This window comes from Giraffa tippelskirchi, chromosome 2 (assembly GCF_054371585.1).
Source record: "Giraffa tippelskirchi isolate mGirTip1 chromosome 2, T2T-mGirTip1v1.2.pri, whole genome shotgun sequence".
NCBI classification, from domain to species: Eukaryota; Metazoa; Chordata; class Mammalia; order Artiodactyla; family Giraffidae; genus Giraffa; species Giraffa tippelskirchi.
The window spans coordinates 62,402,180-62,421,134 of NC_137276.1; the positions used below are offsets into that span (position 1 = coordinate 62,402,180).

The 18,955-nt window shown below is 34.4% G+C and overlaps 1 protein-coding gene across 7 annotated transcripts in view; it reads right to left on the bottom strand.

The window, feature by feature from the left end:
- ADK (adenosine kinase) overlaps positions 1 to 18,955 on the bottom strand; it is a 519,359-nt gene that overhangs the window by 245,032 nt on the left and 255,372 nt on the right. For all 7 annotated transcript variants that reach the window (XM_081564617.1, XM_081564638.1, XM_081564648.1 and 4 more), the window contains one exon: positions 13,001 to 13,109. In XM_081564617.1, the coding sequence (XP_081420743.1) occupies positions 13,001 to 13,109 (109 nt within the window). The remainder of the gene's footprint in view (positions 1 to 13,000; positions 13,110 to 18,955) is intronic.

The following is an 18,955-nucleotide window of genomic DNA, read 5'->3' on the forward strand; positions in this document are numbered from 1 at the left end:
GAATTCAATCCTGAAGCCTGCAAAAAGGAGACCTCAAACACAGCAAGTTTGAAAAAAATAATAATGAAAAGGCAGAGAAATACTACACAAATGAAGGAACAAACTAGAAACACAGAAGTCCAAATAAATGAAGACAAAATAGGCAAACTACTTGAAAAAGAATTCAGAATATAATAATGATAGTAAAAATGATCAAAAACCTTGAAAACACAGTGGAGAAAATGCAAGAATCAATTAACAAAGACCTAGAAGAACTAAAGAATAAACATACAGAGACAAACAACACAATTACTGAAATTAAATTACTCTAGAAGGAATCAATAGCAGAATATCTGAAATAGAAGAACAATCAGTGAGCTGGAAGATAAAATGGTGGAAAGAACTTCTGAAGAGCAGAAAAAATTAAGAAGAATGAAAAAAACTGAGGACAGTCTCAGAGACCTCTGGGACAATATTAAAGGCACCAACATTTGAACTATAGGAGTCCCAGAAGAAGAAGAGAAAAAGAAAGGGTATGAGAAATTTTTTGAAGAGATTATAGCTGAAAATATCCCAAACATGGAAAAGGAACTAGTCAATCAAGTCCAAGAGGCGCAAAGAGTCTCATACAAGATAAACGCAAGGAGAAACATGACAAGACACATATTAATCAAACTAAGAAAGATTAAACACAAAGAAAGAATATTAAAAGCAGCAAGGGAAAAGCAACAAGTAACATACAAGGGAAACCCCATACATTTAACAACTGATCTTTCAGCCAGACCAGAAGGAATGGCAGGATATATTTAAAGTGCTGAAAGGGAAAACTCTACAACCAAAATTACTCTACCAGGAAAGGATATTCAAAATTGATGGAGAAATCAAAAGCTTTTCAGACAAGCAAAAGTTAAGAGAATTCAGTACCACCAAACCAGCTTGACAACAAATGTTAAAGGGACTTATATAATCAAGAAATACAAGAGGAGAAAAAGATCTACAAAATCAACCCCCAAACAATTAAGAAAATGGCAACAGGAACATAAATATCTATAATTACTTTAAATGTAAACGGATTAAATGTTCCAACCAAAAGACACAGATTGGTTGAATGGATCAAAAACAAGACCCATATATACGCTGTCTACAAGAAACCCATTTCAGGCCTAAAGACACATATAGACTGAAAGTGAGAGGATGGAAAAATATATCCATCCTCAAATGGAAAATGGAAAGCAAAAGAAAGCTGGAGTAGCATCCTTATATCAGACAAAACAGACCTTAAAATAAAGAATATTATAAGAGATAAGGAAGGACACTACCTAATGCAAGAGATCAATCCAAGAGGAAGACATAACAATTGTAAATATCTATGCACCCAACATAGGGGCACCTCTATACATAAGACAAACACTAACAGACAAAAAAAAGAGAAATTGACAGTAATATAATAATAGTAGGAGTCTTTAACACCCCACTCACACCAACCGATAGATCATCAAAACGGAAAATGAATAAGGAAACACAAGTCTTAATACATATGACACAGTAGATGAGATGGATCTCATGGCTATCTTCAGGACATTTCATCCTTATGCAAAAGAATACACCTTCTTCTCAAGTGCACAAGGAACATTCTCCAGGATAGACCACATCTTGGGTCACAAATCAAACCTCAGTAAATTTAAGAAAATTGAAATCGTATGAAGTATCTTTTCTGATCAAAATGCTATAAGACTAGATATCAATTACAAGAAAAAAACTGCAAAACACACAAACACACAGAGATTAAACAATATGTTTCTAAATAACCAACAGGTTATGGAAGAAATCAAAAAGAGAAAAAAAATTCTAGAAACAAATGACAATGAAAACACGACAACTCAAAACCTATGGGATGCAGCAAACGCAGTTCTAAAAGGCAAGTTTAGAGCACTACAAGCCTACCTCAAGAAACAAGAAAAACATTGAATAGACGAATGAAGTGACTTAGCAGCAGCAGCAGCAGCAGCAGACAACCTAACTTTACACCTAAAAAGAAGACCAAAAAACCCAAAAATAGCAGTAGGAAAGAAATCATAAAGATCAGAGCAGAAATAAGTAAAAAAACAAATGAAAGAAACGATAGTAAAGATTAATAAAACTAAAAGTAGGTTCTGTGAAAGATAAACAAAATTTACAAACCTTTAGCCAGACTCATCAAGAAAGAAAGAGAGAAGAATCAAATCAACAAAATTAGAAATGAAAAAGGAGAAGTTTCAACAGACAATGCAGAAATACAAAGGATTATAAGAGACTGTTATAAACAACTATATGGCAATAAAATGGATAACTTGGAAGAAATGGACAGATTCTTAGAAAAGTTCAATCTCCCAAGGCTGACTCAGGAAGAAATAGAAATTATGAACAACCAAATTACAAGCACTGAATTGAAGCTGTGATCAAAAATCTCCCAAAAAACGAAAACCCAGGACAAGATGGCTTCACAGGAGAATTTTATCAATAATTTAGAGAAGAGCTAACACCTATCCTGCTAACTCTTTCAAAAATTGCACAGGAAGGAACACTTCCAAACTCATTCTATGAGGGCATCATCACCCTGATACTGAAACCAGACAGAGAGAACACAAAATAAGAAAACTACAGGCCAATATCACTGATGAACATAGATGCAAAAATCCTCAACCAAATTTTAGCAAACAGAATTCAGTTGATTTCAGTTCAGTCACTCAGTCATGTCCGACACTCCGCAACCCCATGGACTGCAGCGCACCAGGCTTCCCTATCCATCACCAGCTCCCGGAGCTTGCTCAAACTCATGCCCATTGAGTCAGTGATACCATCCAATCATCTCATCCCCTGCCATCCACTTCTCCTCCTGCCTTCAATCTTTCCCAACATCAGGGGTTTTTCAGATGAGTCAGTTCTTCACATCAGGTGGTCAAAGTATCAGAATTTTAGCTTCAGCGTCAGTCCTTCCAATGGATATTCAGGACTGATTTCCTTCAGGATTGACTGGCTGGATCTCCTTGCACTCCAAGGGACTCCTCAAGAGTCTTCCCCAACACCACAATTCAAAAGCATCAATTCTTTGGCACTCACACTTCTTTACAGTCCAACTCTAACATCCACACAAGACTACTGGGAAAACCATAGCTTTGACTACATGGATCTTTGTAGGTAATGTCTCTGCTTTTTAATATGCTGTCTGGTTTGGTCATAACTTTTCTTCCAAGGAGCGAGCATCTTTTAATTTCATGGTTGCAATCACCGCCTGCAGTGACTTTGGAGCCCCAAAAACTAAAGTCTCTGTTTCCATTATTTCCCCATCTATGTGCCATGAAGTGATGGGACCTGAAGCCATGATCTTAGTTTTCGGAATGTTGAGTTTTAAGCCAACTTTTTTACTCTCCTCATTCACTTTCATCAAGACAATCTTTAGTTCTTTTTCACTTTCTGCCATAAGGGTGGTGTCATATGCACATCTGAGGTTATTGATATTTCTCCTGGCAATCTTGATTCCAGCTTCTGCTTCATCCAGCCCAGCGTTTCTCATGATGTACTCTGCATAGAAGTTAAATAAGCAGGGTGACAATATACAGCCTTGACATACTCCTTTCCCTATTTGGAGCCACTCTGTTGTTCCATGTCCAGTTCTCACTGTTGCTTCTTGACCCACATACAGATTTCTCAGGAGGCAGGTCAGGTGGTCTGGTATTCCCATCTCTTTAAGAATTTTCCAGAGTTTGTTGTGGTCCACACAGTCAAAGGCTTTGACATAGTCAATAAAGCAGAAGTATATGTTTTTCTGGAACTCTCTTGCTTTTTTGATGATCCAGTAGATGTTGGCAAGTTGATCTCTGGTTCTTCTGCCTTTTCTAAAACCAACTTGAACATCTGGAAGTTCACGGTTCACGTACTGGTGAAGCCTGGCTTGGAGAATTTTGAGCATTACTTTGCTATCATGTGAGATGAGTGCCATTGTGCAGTAGTTTGGACATTCTTTGGCATTGCCTTTCTTGGGATTGGAATGAAGACTGACCTTTTCCAGTCCTGTGGCCACTGCAGAGTTTTCCAGATGTGCTGGCATATTGAGTGCAGCACTTTCACAGGATTATCCTTTAGGATTTGAAATTGCTCAACTGGAATTCTATCACCTCCACTAGCTTTGTTTGTAGTGATGCTCCCTAAGGCCCACTTGACTTTGGATTCCAGGATGTCTGGCTCTAGGTGAGTGAGCACACCATCGTGGTTATCTGGGGATTAAAATCTTTTTTGTATGGTTCTTCTGTGTATTACTGCCACCTCTTCTTAATACCATCTGCTTCTGTTAGGCCCAAAGTATTTCTGTCCTTAATTTTCCCCATCTTTGCATGAAATGTTCCCTTGGTATCTCTAATTTCTTCAAGAGATCTCTATTCTTTCCCATTCTATTGTTTTCCTCTATTTCTTTGCATTGATCACTGAGGAAGGCATTCTTATCTTTCCTTGCTATTCTTTGGAACTCTGCTTTCAAATGGGTATATCTTTCCTTTTCTCCTTTGCCTTTAGCTTCTCTTAAACAGAATTCAACAAAACATTAAAAAATTCATACACCATAATCAAGTTGGGTTTATTCCAGGGATGCAAGGATTCTTCAATATACACAAATCAATCAATGTGATACACCATATTAACAAACTGAAATATAAAAACCATATGATAATCTCAATAGATGCAGAAAAAGCCTTTGACAAAATTCAGCACAGATTTATGATTAAACTCTTTGAAAAATGGGCAGAGAAGGAATCTACCTCAACAGAGTAAAGGCCATATATGATAAGCCTACAGCAAATATTATTCTAAACCATGAAAAGCTGAAGCATTGTCCCTAAGATCAGTAACAAGACAGGGGTGTCCATTTTAACCACTATTATTCAGCATAGTTTTGGAATTCCTAGCTACAGCAATCAGAGAAGAAAAAGAAATAAAAGGAATCCAGATTGGAAAAGAAGAAGTAAAGCTCTCACTGTTTGCAGATGACATGATATGGTACATAGAAAACTCTAAAGATACTATCAGAAAATTACTGGAGCTAATCAGTGAATTTAGCAAGGTCACAGGATACAAAATCAATACAAAGAAATTACTTGCATTTCTATATACCAACAAGGAAAAATCAGAAAGAGAAATTAAGGAATTAATCCCATTCACCATTGCAACAAAAAGAATAAAATATATACGAATAACCTGACCTAAGGAGACAAAAGAACTGTATGCAGAAAATTATAAGAAACTAATGAAAGAAATCAAAGATGACATAAACAGATGGAGAGATATTCCATGTTCCTGGGTAAGAAGAATCAATATTATGAAAATAACTATACCAGCAAACACAATCTACAGATTCAGTGTGATCCCTATCTAATTAACAATGGCATTTTTCACAGAACTAGAGCAAAAAATTTCACAATTCATAGGGAAACACAAAGACCCAGAATAGCCAAAGCAGTCTTGAGAAAAAAGAATGGAGCTGGAGGAATCAACGTTCCTGACTTCAGATTATACTACAAAGCTACCATCATCAAGACAGTATGGTACTGGCACAAAAACAGAAATATACACCAATGGAACAAGATAGAAAGCCCAGAAATAAACCCATACCCCTATGGGTACCTTATTTTTGACAAAGGAGACAAGAATATTCAATGGGACAAAGACAGCCTCTTCAATAAACGTGCTGGAAATACCAGACAGCTACATGTAAAAGAATGAAATTAGAACACTTCCTAACACCATACAGAAAGATAAACTCAAAATGGATTAAAGACCTAAATGTAAGACCAGAAAGTATAAAACTCTTAGAAGAAAACATAGGCAGAACATTCGATGACATAAATCAAAGCAAGATCCTCTATGACCCATTCCTAGAGTAACAGAAATAGAAACAAAAGGAAACAAGTGGGACCTGATTAAACTTAAAAGCTTTTGCACAGCAAAGGAAACTATAACTAAAGTGAAAAGACAACCCTCAGAATGGGAGAAAATAATAGCAAATGAAACAACTGACAAAGGATTGATTTCCAAAATATACAAGCAGTTCATACAACTCAATACCAGAAAAACAAACAACGCAATCAAAAAGTGGGAAAAAGACCTAAACAGACATTTCTCCAAAGAAGACATACAGATGGTAACAAACACATGAAAAGATGTTCAACATGACTATTAGAGAAATGCAAACCAAAACTACAATGAGATATCACCTCACACCAGTCTGAACGGTCATCATCAAAAAGTCCACAAACAAATGTTGGAGAGGGTGTGGAGAAAAGGAATACTCTTGCACTGTTGGTGGGAATGTAAACTGATACAGCCACTATGGAAGACGGTATGGATATTCCTTAAAAAACTAGGAATAAAAGCACCATATGACCCAGCAATCCCACTTCTAGGCATATACCCTGAGGAAACCAAAACTGAAAAAGCCACATGTATCCCATTATTCATTGCAGCACTATTTACAATAGCTAGAACATGGAAGCATGATGTCCATCGACAGATGAATGGATAAAGAAGTTGTGGTCCATATACATAATGGAATATTACTCAGTCATAAAACGAATGCATTTGAGTAAGTTCTAATGAGGTGGATGAACCTAGAGCCTATTATATAGAGTGAAGTAAGTCAGAAAGAGAAAGATAAATATCGTATACTAACACATATATAAGGAATCTAGAAAAATGGTACTAAAGAATTTATTTGCAGGGCAGCAATGGAGCAACAGACATAGAGAATAGACTTAAGGACATGGGGAGAGGGGAGGAGAGAGTGAGATGCATGGAGAGAGTAACAGGGAAACTTACATTACCCTTTATAAAAATAGACTGCCAACGGGAATTTGCTGTATGTCTCTGAAACCCAAACAGGGGCTCTGTATCAACCTAGAAGGGTGGGACTGGGAGGAAGATGGGAAGGAGGTTCAAAAGGGAGAGGAATATGTATACCTATGGCTGATTCATGTTGAGGTTTGACAGAAAACAAAAAATTCTGTAGAGCAATTATCCTTCAATTAAAAAATTAATTAATTAAAAAATACATTGGGTCCAATTAAGGATGGATAGGACACTGTAATAGAAATGAATAGTAAACTGTGAAACACAGCAATAGTAATTACACAAAATAAAGGACAGTGAAAAAAACTGAAGAGAGATCACTGAGCTGTATAGAACAACTTCAAGTGGCTTTATTATTTATTGGAGTTCACAAAGGTAGATAGGGTAAGGATAGAAATATTATTTACAAAGAAAAATTTCAAAACTGAACAAATAGAAATCTCAAACATAAAACTATACCAAGGTACATCATAATAAAGTTTGTTAAAATCAGTGATAAAGTTTGAGCAGATAGAAAGAAAACAGTCAGGCAAGGAGGAAAAATAATGAGAATGACAAGAGACTTGAAGACACAATGGTAAGCCAGAAGACAGCAGAGAAACAGGGCCTGAATTGATCTTTCAGACTAAAAGTGGCAACAAAAACACAAAGCCAAAAAACAAGATATGATGCATGAAACAATGGTTTTTAAAACAGTGAACAATAAGGATGAGAAATGTGATCTTCAGAGATGGTAAACAACTTAGGTGAGCCCCAAAACTGAATCAGCTTACTGCCTTGAGAGAGTTCCCAGCCCACTAAGTTGAGGAGATAGAGCTGAGAATCAAGGAAGACCACAGCAGGTAGACATCAGAGGCCAGATATCCAAGAAGGAAAAGCTTTACAGAGAATCCTGGAAATGTGCAGAGGGTTCACTTTTGAACATTCACCAGACCAGAGCCCAAGAAAGAATGATCTAAAAGTATTACAGGGAAAAGGATTATAGAATCATTTTAAGCACACAGACCTCTGGGAATGGTACTTATTTCCATCATCTAGAGCAAAAAAAACTCATAATTAACAGGACACTGCATTAAGTATAGATAAGTTTTGTCTCAGTCATAGGGATTATTTAGCCTTAGAACAGGGTTTCTTAAACCTTGGTTGTATTGATGTTTACAACTGGATAATTCTTTGCTGTGTGGTACTGTCCCATGTACTATACGATGTTTAGCAACATTACTGTCCTGTACCTACTAGTAGCAATCCTTAGTCATCACGATAAAAAACTTCAAGTGACCTAATACAGAAGTACTCTGAGACCCAATAGGAGGTGATGGATGTTGAGGCAAAGAACATATTTAAAGAAATAATAGCTGAAAACATTTCAAACACAATAAAAACCATAAATTCACAGCTCTAAGAAGTTAAACCCCAAGCACAATAAACATGAAAAGAAAATTAAAATTAAAAACCGAAGCACAATAATCAATTGATCAAAATTAGCAATTAATAGGAAATCTCTAAGAGGAGACAGAATCAGGGGTGTGTGGCATGTGACATCCAGAGAATCAAAATTTAGGATATCAGATTTCTCATCAAAATAGCACAAGTGACAAGACAGTAGGGCAACATTTTCAGAGTACTAAAAGACAAAAACCTGTCAACCTAGAATTACATACCTGGCAAAAATTTCTTTTAAAATGAAGGTGAAATAAAGACTTGTCAAGCATAAAAAAATGGAAAGAATTCATCATCCACAGACCAAAACACATGGAATGCTAAAAAATGGTTTTCAAACAGAAGGAAAATCATACCAGGTGGAAATTGGATTCTAAGCAAAAGAAATGAAGAGCTCTAGAAATGGTAATTAAATGAACATATATACATTTATTATTTAAATCTCTTTAAAAGATATTTGATGATTTCAACAAAAATGTTATAGTGTTTATCACATGTAAAAGTATAATATGGCTGTGTATGGTAAGTGAATAATGTATTAATAAAGCTGTTTTCAAAAATAAACAGAAAATTAGAAAATAAATGTGTTACAGTGATAGCATCAAGACTAGGAAGGATGAAACTGAAGTGTACTACTGCAAGGTTTTATACCATGTGTGATGCCATACAGCATTATTTCAAGGCAGATTACAATGTCTTAAATACATATAACATCTGAAACAATTGCTAAATTAACAACAACAGAAAGTTAGAGATATTAAATCAACAATGGAGATAAAAATACTGGATTAATCCAAAAAAGAGGAGAAAAGAGAAAACAGACATTGGAGAACAGATGGGACAAATACCAAGATAAAAACTCAAATCTAACCATATCAATAATTATATTAAATGGGAATGGCATAAACATTCCAATCAAAAAGTGAACCTTGTTAGGATGGACAAAAAATAAGATTCAATAGCATGTTGCCTACAAGAGATCCACTTTAAAAATAAAGAAACAAATAGGTTACAAGTAAAAGAGTAGGAAAAGATATACTATAATATCAACAGTCAAAAGAAAGTTATATTGGTTATATTAATATCAGACAGAGTAGAACTGAGGACAAAGTATATTATAAGGGATAAATATTTCAAGATGATAAATGAGTCAAATAATCAACCACATACATTTATGCCCCTAACAGTTTCAAAAGATATGAAGAGAAATCAGATCTGCAAGGAGGAATATACAAATGCATAATGGTAGTAGGAGGAAGATCCTTGGAAAATCTCTGTATTTAGGAAAAAAACAACACATTTCAAAATAATCCATGAGTCATATACGAAAGCCAAAGAGAAAATAGGAAGTACTACAAACTAAATGAAAATGAAAACTTGATATATCAAAATTTGTGAGAGACAATCAAATGAACACTTTGAGAGAATTTTATAGCACTAAATGTCTATAGTAGAAGAGAAAAGTCTCAAATCAATAAATTATTCTTCCAAAGGTGGAGGGGGGGTGGAACAGAACGAAGGAAGAGGAGTAAATGAGTGGCAAATGAAATTCAAAGTAAACAGAAAAAAGAAAGTAATAGTAAAGAACAGAAATAAAAACCAACCTGACCTTCCATTTCCCATAAGAAGTGTTAAGAGACAATGAAGCAATGTCCACAAGGCACTTTGTTTCATAAAATATTACACCAACATGTCATTCACATAAAAACAACATGAAAATAAGCTCAAAGAAGAGCGTTCTTAGTCTTTCATTGATTGGGAAATATTTAATGAAATGCAGCCAATTGAGGGACAGTCAAAGTAAACAATAAAGGAATGGGGTAAATGGGGTAAAGAAGTGGATGGTAAGCACTTAGATCATTTAAACATAGAATAAGTCTATAACAATTATGGTTATAGAACAAAATGTAAATTTTTAAACACTGAAAATATAAAAATAAAAATAATTATAAAAAACCAAGAGGGAGGATGAAACACAACACTAATTTGCTGACTTTTCATAGCACATTAATATTGCTTAAAAAGAAAACACATGGTTTACAAAATTAATGGCTCCAATCTCATATTTATTATAAACCTTTCCTAAATATCATAGTCTTAGAGGGCGGCTGTAACAATATTTCTTTTAATAAACAGACATGTCAATCTGATTCTAAGGTAAAGAGCAACTACAGTTTATGTTTTCAAAATGCAATTAGCTACTAATATAACCAAGAATCCCTAAGCATCTACTAAGAATTTGGTTTAAACATGGAAAAATTGAGTTTATATACCATAAGTGGGACACTTTACACCAAAAGAGAATGCTAGTGTATGCATATTCTACTTCAATTTTTTATAAGACATGTTTTTGCTTTCAGTTGTAGATTCAATGCATTATGTGACAGAGAAAATGATGAAAAGTTTAAAATTTTCTTAATGCTTCTGACCATTAATAATTCATGGAAGAGTGAGAAAAAGTCAAGTATGTAGATTTAGATTTTGTGTAATGCAGACAGACATTTTACTTATGGAAATATGCTGGATATACTGAACCAGTTCTTTAGATCAAGAACCTTTTATATTTAAAAGAGCTCCCACAATTTCAACTTGTTGAACCTCCAAAGTTTACGATTATGATGTGAGATGACTACAAACCCCTACAGAACCTGAAAATGTTTGAAAGCCCATCTGATTTCTTGAAATCAAGTACAGATATATCTATCAACTCAATCTAAATTTGTAGTTTTCTCACTAAGACTAGACTGGATGCTCTGAACACAAAGGGAATTAAACATTTAAAAGAACTGCTGAAAGTCTGTAGAAATAACATTACATTTCTGAAGAAATATCATAGATTTTAATGAATAATAATTATGTTCTTGGTTGTTAAGCAGAATAAATATTTGTTGAATGTTCACCAAGAATATATAGCATTCCAAGTATCCAGTATGAATCTACTATTTCTGGAACTATTTAAATAGCCAACTCTGAACAAACTATAGATTTACCTGGCAATGTGAAAGAGCATTCTTTTATGAAACTAGTGGAACAGAAACTAAGAGATAATAGCTACAAACAGATGAATCAACTGCAATCTGTTTTGATACTTGTTTCTGGCTGAATACACCACACAAGTCTCAAAAGTAAATCAATTTTATTAATTTGACCAAAACGGATCACTCTACACTTTATAAAAAACTGTACTTGAATAACTAGTTAACACTACTATAAAAATTCCATCTACCCAAAGTTGGTTAGATGTGTTACAATGTATAATTGCTACAATTATTTGTTGGTTGCAAATGTGTCTATACTGCTACAAAAATTTTATTCATGCAAAATTGGCTAGAGGTGTTACATGTGCATAATCATTAAAATTATGAAAAAAAAATAAAATTATGAGTTGTTTCCAAGTTAGCTCATAACTTGAGGTCCAATTAATATATTGACTTACCAAGAATTGTAACTGTCAGGGTAAAAATATTTTTGTATCATTATATATTGTCAAATTTCAGTCAGTAAATATAGCATAAATAACAACAAACTTTAAACCATGTGCTCTTTGACTTTCAAACATAAGTTGGTTTAAGATAATGCCTAGACCCCCTTAGAGTTACACTACAAACACATGCTAATAAGACATAAATGAAAAAATGAGACAATTTTGAAAAATAAAACAAAACAGAAGATAACACAGAAAACTTCTTAAATTTTGATATGTTTTTCTTACATACTGGCAGAAGACATAATGTGACTTTCCTCTATATAATCCTCTCAATGTAAGCATTTACTTGACAGCTATAAAGGGGACAGGATTCACCATACAGAAGAATCAATACCAACCTTGTAAAGCCTACAGCAGAGCACATAAACATGCTGTAGGAGACATTAACACTAGGCTGAAAGAAATAATTATATTTTCAATAAACATGTTCCTACTGGATAATCAATTTTTTACACATCTTACCAGCTATTTCACAGCTCAGGTAGTAAATGGCAGCAGCTGTTATGTCAAAACCATATATGCATATGAAGTACTTGTAATTTTCAGAGGTACCTACTTATTTTTCATCAGTCACATTTAACTCATATTAAATAAAAAAAAGATTTTCATAGGGTGATTAATTCAGGAGAATTTTTATTACAGTCTTATTTTAGAAATGAATTCTTAACCAATTATTTTTATGTCAGAAGACTTAATAATTGAAATTACACGCTGCCCTTATTCTGATATTTAACAGATTTGTCATGATCAATGTTTCTGAAATATTAAATTAAAAGGTGTCATGGTAATTACTATGGAATAAATAGTAATTAAGATTTTTTTAGGCAAATAAGCTCAAACTGTTTGCAGTGAACATTTATATTACTAATATTTTCCCACACATCGCATGCATCATTCACAAGTAGCCTATAAATACGAATGGCTAATTGCCAGAATTACTTCAAAAGACCTTAAAATTTAATACAGAATTTGACACTTGGTTAAAAACATCTATATATAATGTATCCAAAAGGAGGTATATTTGAAGGTAAATAATTCAAATTATGTTACCACAGAATGATCATAGTTCTGTTCTTTATTTGTAATAGTGAGCCCAAAATATGCTTTGAGATGGGTATATAATTTGCAGGATGAAACAATTATTTTTAAATGTACATCAACAAATAACTATAATTTATAGTAAAAATATGTACGAGAAATTTGAATTAGTCAAATACTTACTGCTATATAATAAACTCTTGCTTTGTCTACCAACATCCAGTTTTTCTCCACATCAAGATGTTTTTCCTTTTTGTAACAATTGGCAGCAGCAAGATTAGCTACAAGGGATCTACAAACAACAACAAAATATAAGTAGGTTTTTACTTATAGTCAAACCTGTCCTGTAATTATACAGTTAACTACTTTTGCAACTTTTGTTTTCATTTTAATTCTTTTTTAAATTTTTTAACCCAAAAACATTTTGTATTGAAGTATAGCCAATTAACAACGTTGTGACAGTTTCAGGTGAACAGAGAAGGGACTCTGCCAAACATACACATGTATCCATTCTCCTCCAAAACCCCCTCCGATCCAGCCTGACACATAGCATTGAGAAGAGTTTCACTTGCTATACAATAGGTTTGTGTTACTTATCCATTTTAAATACAGCAGTGTGTACATGACCTTTCCAAAGTCCTTAACTATTCCTAGACTATCCCATGGAACTCCCAGCAACCATGAGTTCATTTTGTAAGTCTGTGAGTCTCTTTCTGTTTTGTAAGTAAGTTTATTTGGATCATTTCTTTTTCGATTGCACATGTAAGGGATGTCATATGATATTTCTCCTTCTCTATATGAAATACTTCAGTCAGTATGACTTTCATTTTAATTCTTAATTATTCAAACTGCTGTATATTGATTTCACTAAACTAATGTTAATTTTGTTTTAAAAAATTTATAAGACATCTTGGTTACCTTGAGAAAAACACAGACATTAATCTAAATATCATCTGGTATTTTAAGAAACTAGCATTTAAGCTTCCTTTTGATTCTTCAGTTTTCAAATATCAACAGAATATCCATTGATATTTAATGCTTTAAAAGTCAAGCATGACATTAATTTTGTAAAACACACATATATATGTAGACCATATTTACTATGAGAAATTAATTTTCAATTCATTACATTTCATGGACTATAATAGATTAAAATTACTTTTTATAGTTGAAAACTCCCTGTGCTGGTCCAGTTTTGCAGCTGAAAAATCTAACCACAATATTACACTTAAAATCTTGCTGCCAAGTATCACATACAACTTTTTATTATTGTCCAAAAATTAAACTTAACACAATAATTGTTTACATTACAGACAAAAATACTTTTCCTTTTCCTTCTGATCCAGAAATAAGAAAAAACAACTTGTCAATTTTTCCAACTTTCTTGGTAACAGTTGTGATTAAAAAAAATCACACTGCTGGGCATATACACCGAGGAAACCAGAATTGAAAGAGACGCGTGTACCCCAATGTTCATCGCAGCACTGTTTACAATAGCCAGGACATGGAAGCAACCTAGATGTCCATCAGCAGATGAATGGATAAGGAAGCTGTGGTACATATACACAATAGAATATTACTCAGCCATTAAAAAAAATACATTTGAATCGGTTCTACTGAGATGGATGAAACTGGAGCCCATTATACAGAGTGAAGTAAGCCAGAAAGAAAAACAACAATACAGTATACTAATGCATATATATGGAATTTGAAAGATGGTAACGATAACCCTATATGCGAGACAGAATAAGAGACACAGATGCATAGAACAATTTTATGGACTCTGAGGGAGAAGGTGAGGGTGGGACGTTCTGGAAGAATGGCATTGAGACATGTGTATTGTCATATGTGAAACAGAGCACCATTCCATGTTCGATGCATGTGACAAGGGCTCAGGGCCGGGGCAATGGGATGATCCAGAAGGATGGGATGGGGAGGGAGGCGGGTGGGGGGTCCGGGAAGGGGAACACATGTAAACCCATGGCTGATTCATGTCAATGTATGGCAAAAACTATTACAATATTGTAAAGTAATTAGCCCCCAACTAAAATAAATAAATTTATAAAAAAAAAAAAAAAAAAAGAATACTTACACCAGAAAAAAAAAAAAAAAAACCCATAAATATATCATCACTTAAGCTTTTGATAACATGGTTAGATTTTCTTTTGTAAAAAATAAATCAATTATTTTCAAAACCGTATTTCTACTCACCCATATGCCAACTGAGTGACTAACTGAAGGATACATTCTGTTTATATTCAATTGGATTAATGAAAATAAGCATGATACGCATCAATACATGCATATATAAAATAACTATATTACAAATTAAGAATAACCAATCTATAAAATATATTTTAGTAATCATGACTCCTGCAAAATTTTGCCATAAAATGGTTATAAATAAAAGCAAATACTTTTAGTATGAGCTACTAAATTCTATTCTGATAATAAAACTACTCTTCGATAGAAAACTAAATAGTTCCTCCAAAAGAAAATACAGGTATTCTTACTATCCAACTGTATCTGGTTCAGAGTTTGGAGAAGAACCTGGTTAAGAAAAATATTGCCTTAATCTGAGTTTGGGGTAGTAGAAGTAAGAGTTCCTAGCTCTATTTAAAAGTTTATCCACATTTATTAAGTTCTACAATTTGGAAAATGAGTTAGATAGCAAAGGTTTCCCTCAGTTTCTGACTTTCAATATTACCTAAATAATACTGATAATGCAATTCATATGAGCATATAAATTAAGCTGCTGGTATCTGGAAAACTTAGTATTATCACAAATGCTCTTTAAAATAACAACATATAAAAACAATTTAGCAATTTTACTGTAGCTTGAGTGGTAAAACAGGCAAAAGTTGATCCATTTCTCACTAACAGGAAATCTCTGCACCTGCCTACTAAAGGTGATTTTAGAAAAACTGAAAAGAAGAAAGGTCTAATTAAGTATATCTCAATATCTGAACAATTGATGGCTTTATTACAAATATTATTTTTGTGTGTAGGAGAACTTTACTACTTTCCCATAACTTTATTTTTAAAAACGGCTTTGGTACCATAACTATTTCTTAAAGTTTTATTTAGCTATTTCATGACTTCTGTCTAGAATATTGTCAAGTCTTTATTTTTTTTTCTTAATAAATTTATTTGTTTTAGTTGGGGGCTAATTACTTTACAATATTGTAGTGTTTTTTGCCATACATTGACATGAATCATCCTTGGGTTTAAATGTGTTCCCCATCCTGAACCCCCCTCCCACCTCCCTCCCCATCCCATCCCTCTGGGTCATCCCATTGTCCCAGCCCAGAGCATATGTCTCATGCATTGAACCTGGACTGGTGTTCTGTTTCACATATGATAATATACATGTTTCAATGCTATTCTCCCAGAACGTCCCACCCTCACCTTCTCCCTCAGAGTCCATAAGACTGTTCTTTGCATCTGTGTCTCTTATTCTGTCTCACATATAGGGTTATCGTTAACATCTTTCAAATTCCATATATATGCATTAGTATACTGTATTGGTGTTTTTCTTTCTGGCTTACTTCACTCTGTATAATGGGCTCCAGTTTCATCCATCTCAATAGAACCGATTCAAATGCATTCTTTTTAATGGCTGAGTAATATTCCATTGTGTATATGTACCACAGCTTCCTTATCCATTCATCTGCTGATGGACATTTAGGTTGCTTCCATGTCTTGGCTATTGTAAACAGTGCTGCGATGAACATTGGGGTACACGCGTCTCTTTCAATTCTGGTTTCCTCAGTGTGTATGCCCACCAGTGGGATTGCTGGGTCATATGGCAGTTCTATTCCCAGTTTTTTAAGGAATCTCCACAATGTTCTCCATAGTGGCTGTACTAGTTTGCATTCCCACCAACAGTGTAAGAGGGTTTCCTTTTCTCCACACCCTCTCCAGCATTTATTGCTTGTAGACTTTTGGATAGCAGCCATTCTGACTGCTGTGAAATGGTACCTCATTGTGGTTTTGATTTGCATTCCTCTAATAATGAGTGATGTTGAGCATTTTTTCATGTGTTTGTTAGCCATCTGTATGTCTTCTTTGGAGAAATGTCTGTTTAGTTCTTTGGCCCATTTTTTGATTGGGTCATTTATTTTTCTGGAATTGAGCTGCAGGAGTTGCTTGTATATATATATATATTTTTAATAAATTTATTTATTTTAGTTGGGGGCTAATTACTTTACAATATTGTAATAGTTTTTGCCATACATTGACATGAATCAGCCATGGGTTCACATGTGTTCCCCTTCCTGGACCCCCCACCCACCTCCCTCCCCATCCCATCCCTCTGGGTCATCCCATTGCCCCGGCCCTGAGCCCCTGTCCCATGCATCGAACATGGAATGGTGTTCTGTTTCACATATGATAATATACATGTTTCAATGCTATTCTCCCAGAACGTCCCACCCTCACCTTCTCCCTCAGAGTCCATAAAATTGTTCTATGCATCTGTGTCTCTTATTCTGTCTCGCATATAGAGTTATCATTACCATCTTTCAAATTCCATATATATGCATTAGTATACTGTATTGTTGTTTTTCTTTCTGGCTTACTTCACTCTGTATAATGGGCTCCAGTTTCATCCATCTCAGTAGAACCGATTCAAATGTATTTTTTTTAATGGCTGAGTAATATTCCATTGTGTATATGTACCACAGCTTCCTTATCCATTCGTCTGCTGATGGACATCTAGGTTGCTTCCATGTCCTGGCTATTGTAAACAGTGCTGCGATGAACATTGGGGTACACGCGTCTCTTTCAATTCTGGTTTCCTCGGTGTATATGCCCAGCAGTGGGATTGCTGGGCCATATGGCAGTTCCATTCCCAGTTTTTTAAGGAATCTCCACTGTTCTCCATAGTGGCTGTACTAGTTTGCATTCCCACCAACAGTGTAAGAGGGTTTCCTTTTCTCCACACCCTCTCCAGCATTTATTGCTTGTAGACTTTTGGATAGCAGCCATTCTGACTGGTGTGAAATGATACCTCATTGTGGTTTTGATTTGCATTTCTCTAATAATGAGTGATGTTGAGCATCTTTTCATGTGTTTGTTAGCCATCTGTATTTCTTCTTTGGAGAAATGTCTGTTTAGTTCTTTGGCCCATTTTTTGATTGGGTCGTTTATTTTTCTGGAATTCAGCTGCAGAAGTTGCTTGTATATTTTTGAGATTAATTGTTTGTCTGTTGCTTCATTTGTTTTATTTTCAATTTTTGAGATTAATTTTTTGTCTGTTGCTTCATTTGCTATTATTTTCTCCCATTCTGAAGGCTGTCTTTTCATCTTGCTTATAGTTTCCTTTGTTGTGCAAAAGCTTTTAAGTTTAATTAGGTCCCATTTGTTTATTTTTGCTTTTATTTCCAATATTCTGGGAGGTCGGTCATGGAGGATCCTGCTGTGATTTATGTCGGAGAGTGTTTTGCCTATGTTTTCCTCTAGGAGTTTTATAGTTTCTGGTCTTAGGTTTAGATCTTTAATCCATTTTGAGTTTATTTTTGTGTATGGTGTTAGGAAGTGTTCTAATTTCATTCTTTTACAAGTGGTTGACCAGTTTTCCCAGCACCACTTGTTAAAGAGATTGTCTTTTCTCCATTGTATATTCTTGCCTCCTTTGTCGAAGATAAGGTGTCTATAGGTGCGTGGATTTATCTCTAGGCTTTCTATTTTGTTCCACTGATCTATATTTCTATCTTTGTGCCAGTACCATACTGTCTTGATGACTGTGGCTTTGTAGTAGAGCCTGAAGTCAGGCAGGTTGATTCCTCCAGTTCCATTCTTCTTTCTCCAGATTGCTTTGGCTATTCAAGGTTTCTTATATTTCCATACAAATTGTGAAATGTTTTGTTCTAGTTCTGTGAAAAATACCGTTGGTAGCTTCATAGGGATTGCACTGAATCTATAGATTGCTTTGGGTAGTATACGCATTTTCACTATATTAATTCTTCCAATCCATGAACATAGTATATTTAGAATATTGTCAAGTCTTTAAAATATATTTGTGAAGTCAAAAGTGTGCACAAACAAATGAGGTAAAAAGAGGGAATGGAGCAAGGGGAGGAGAGATAAGATAGGAAATAAGGAAAAGAAGACGAGAGACAAGAAAGAAAGAAGAAA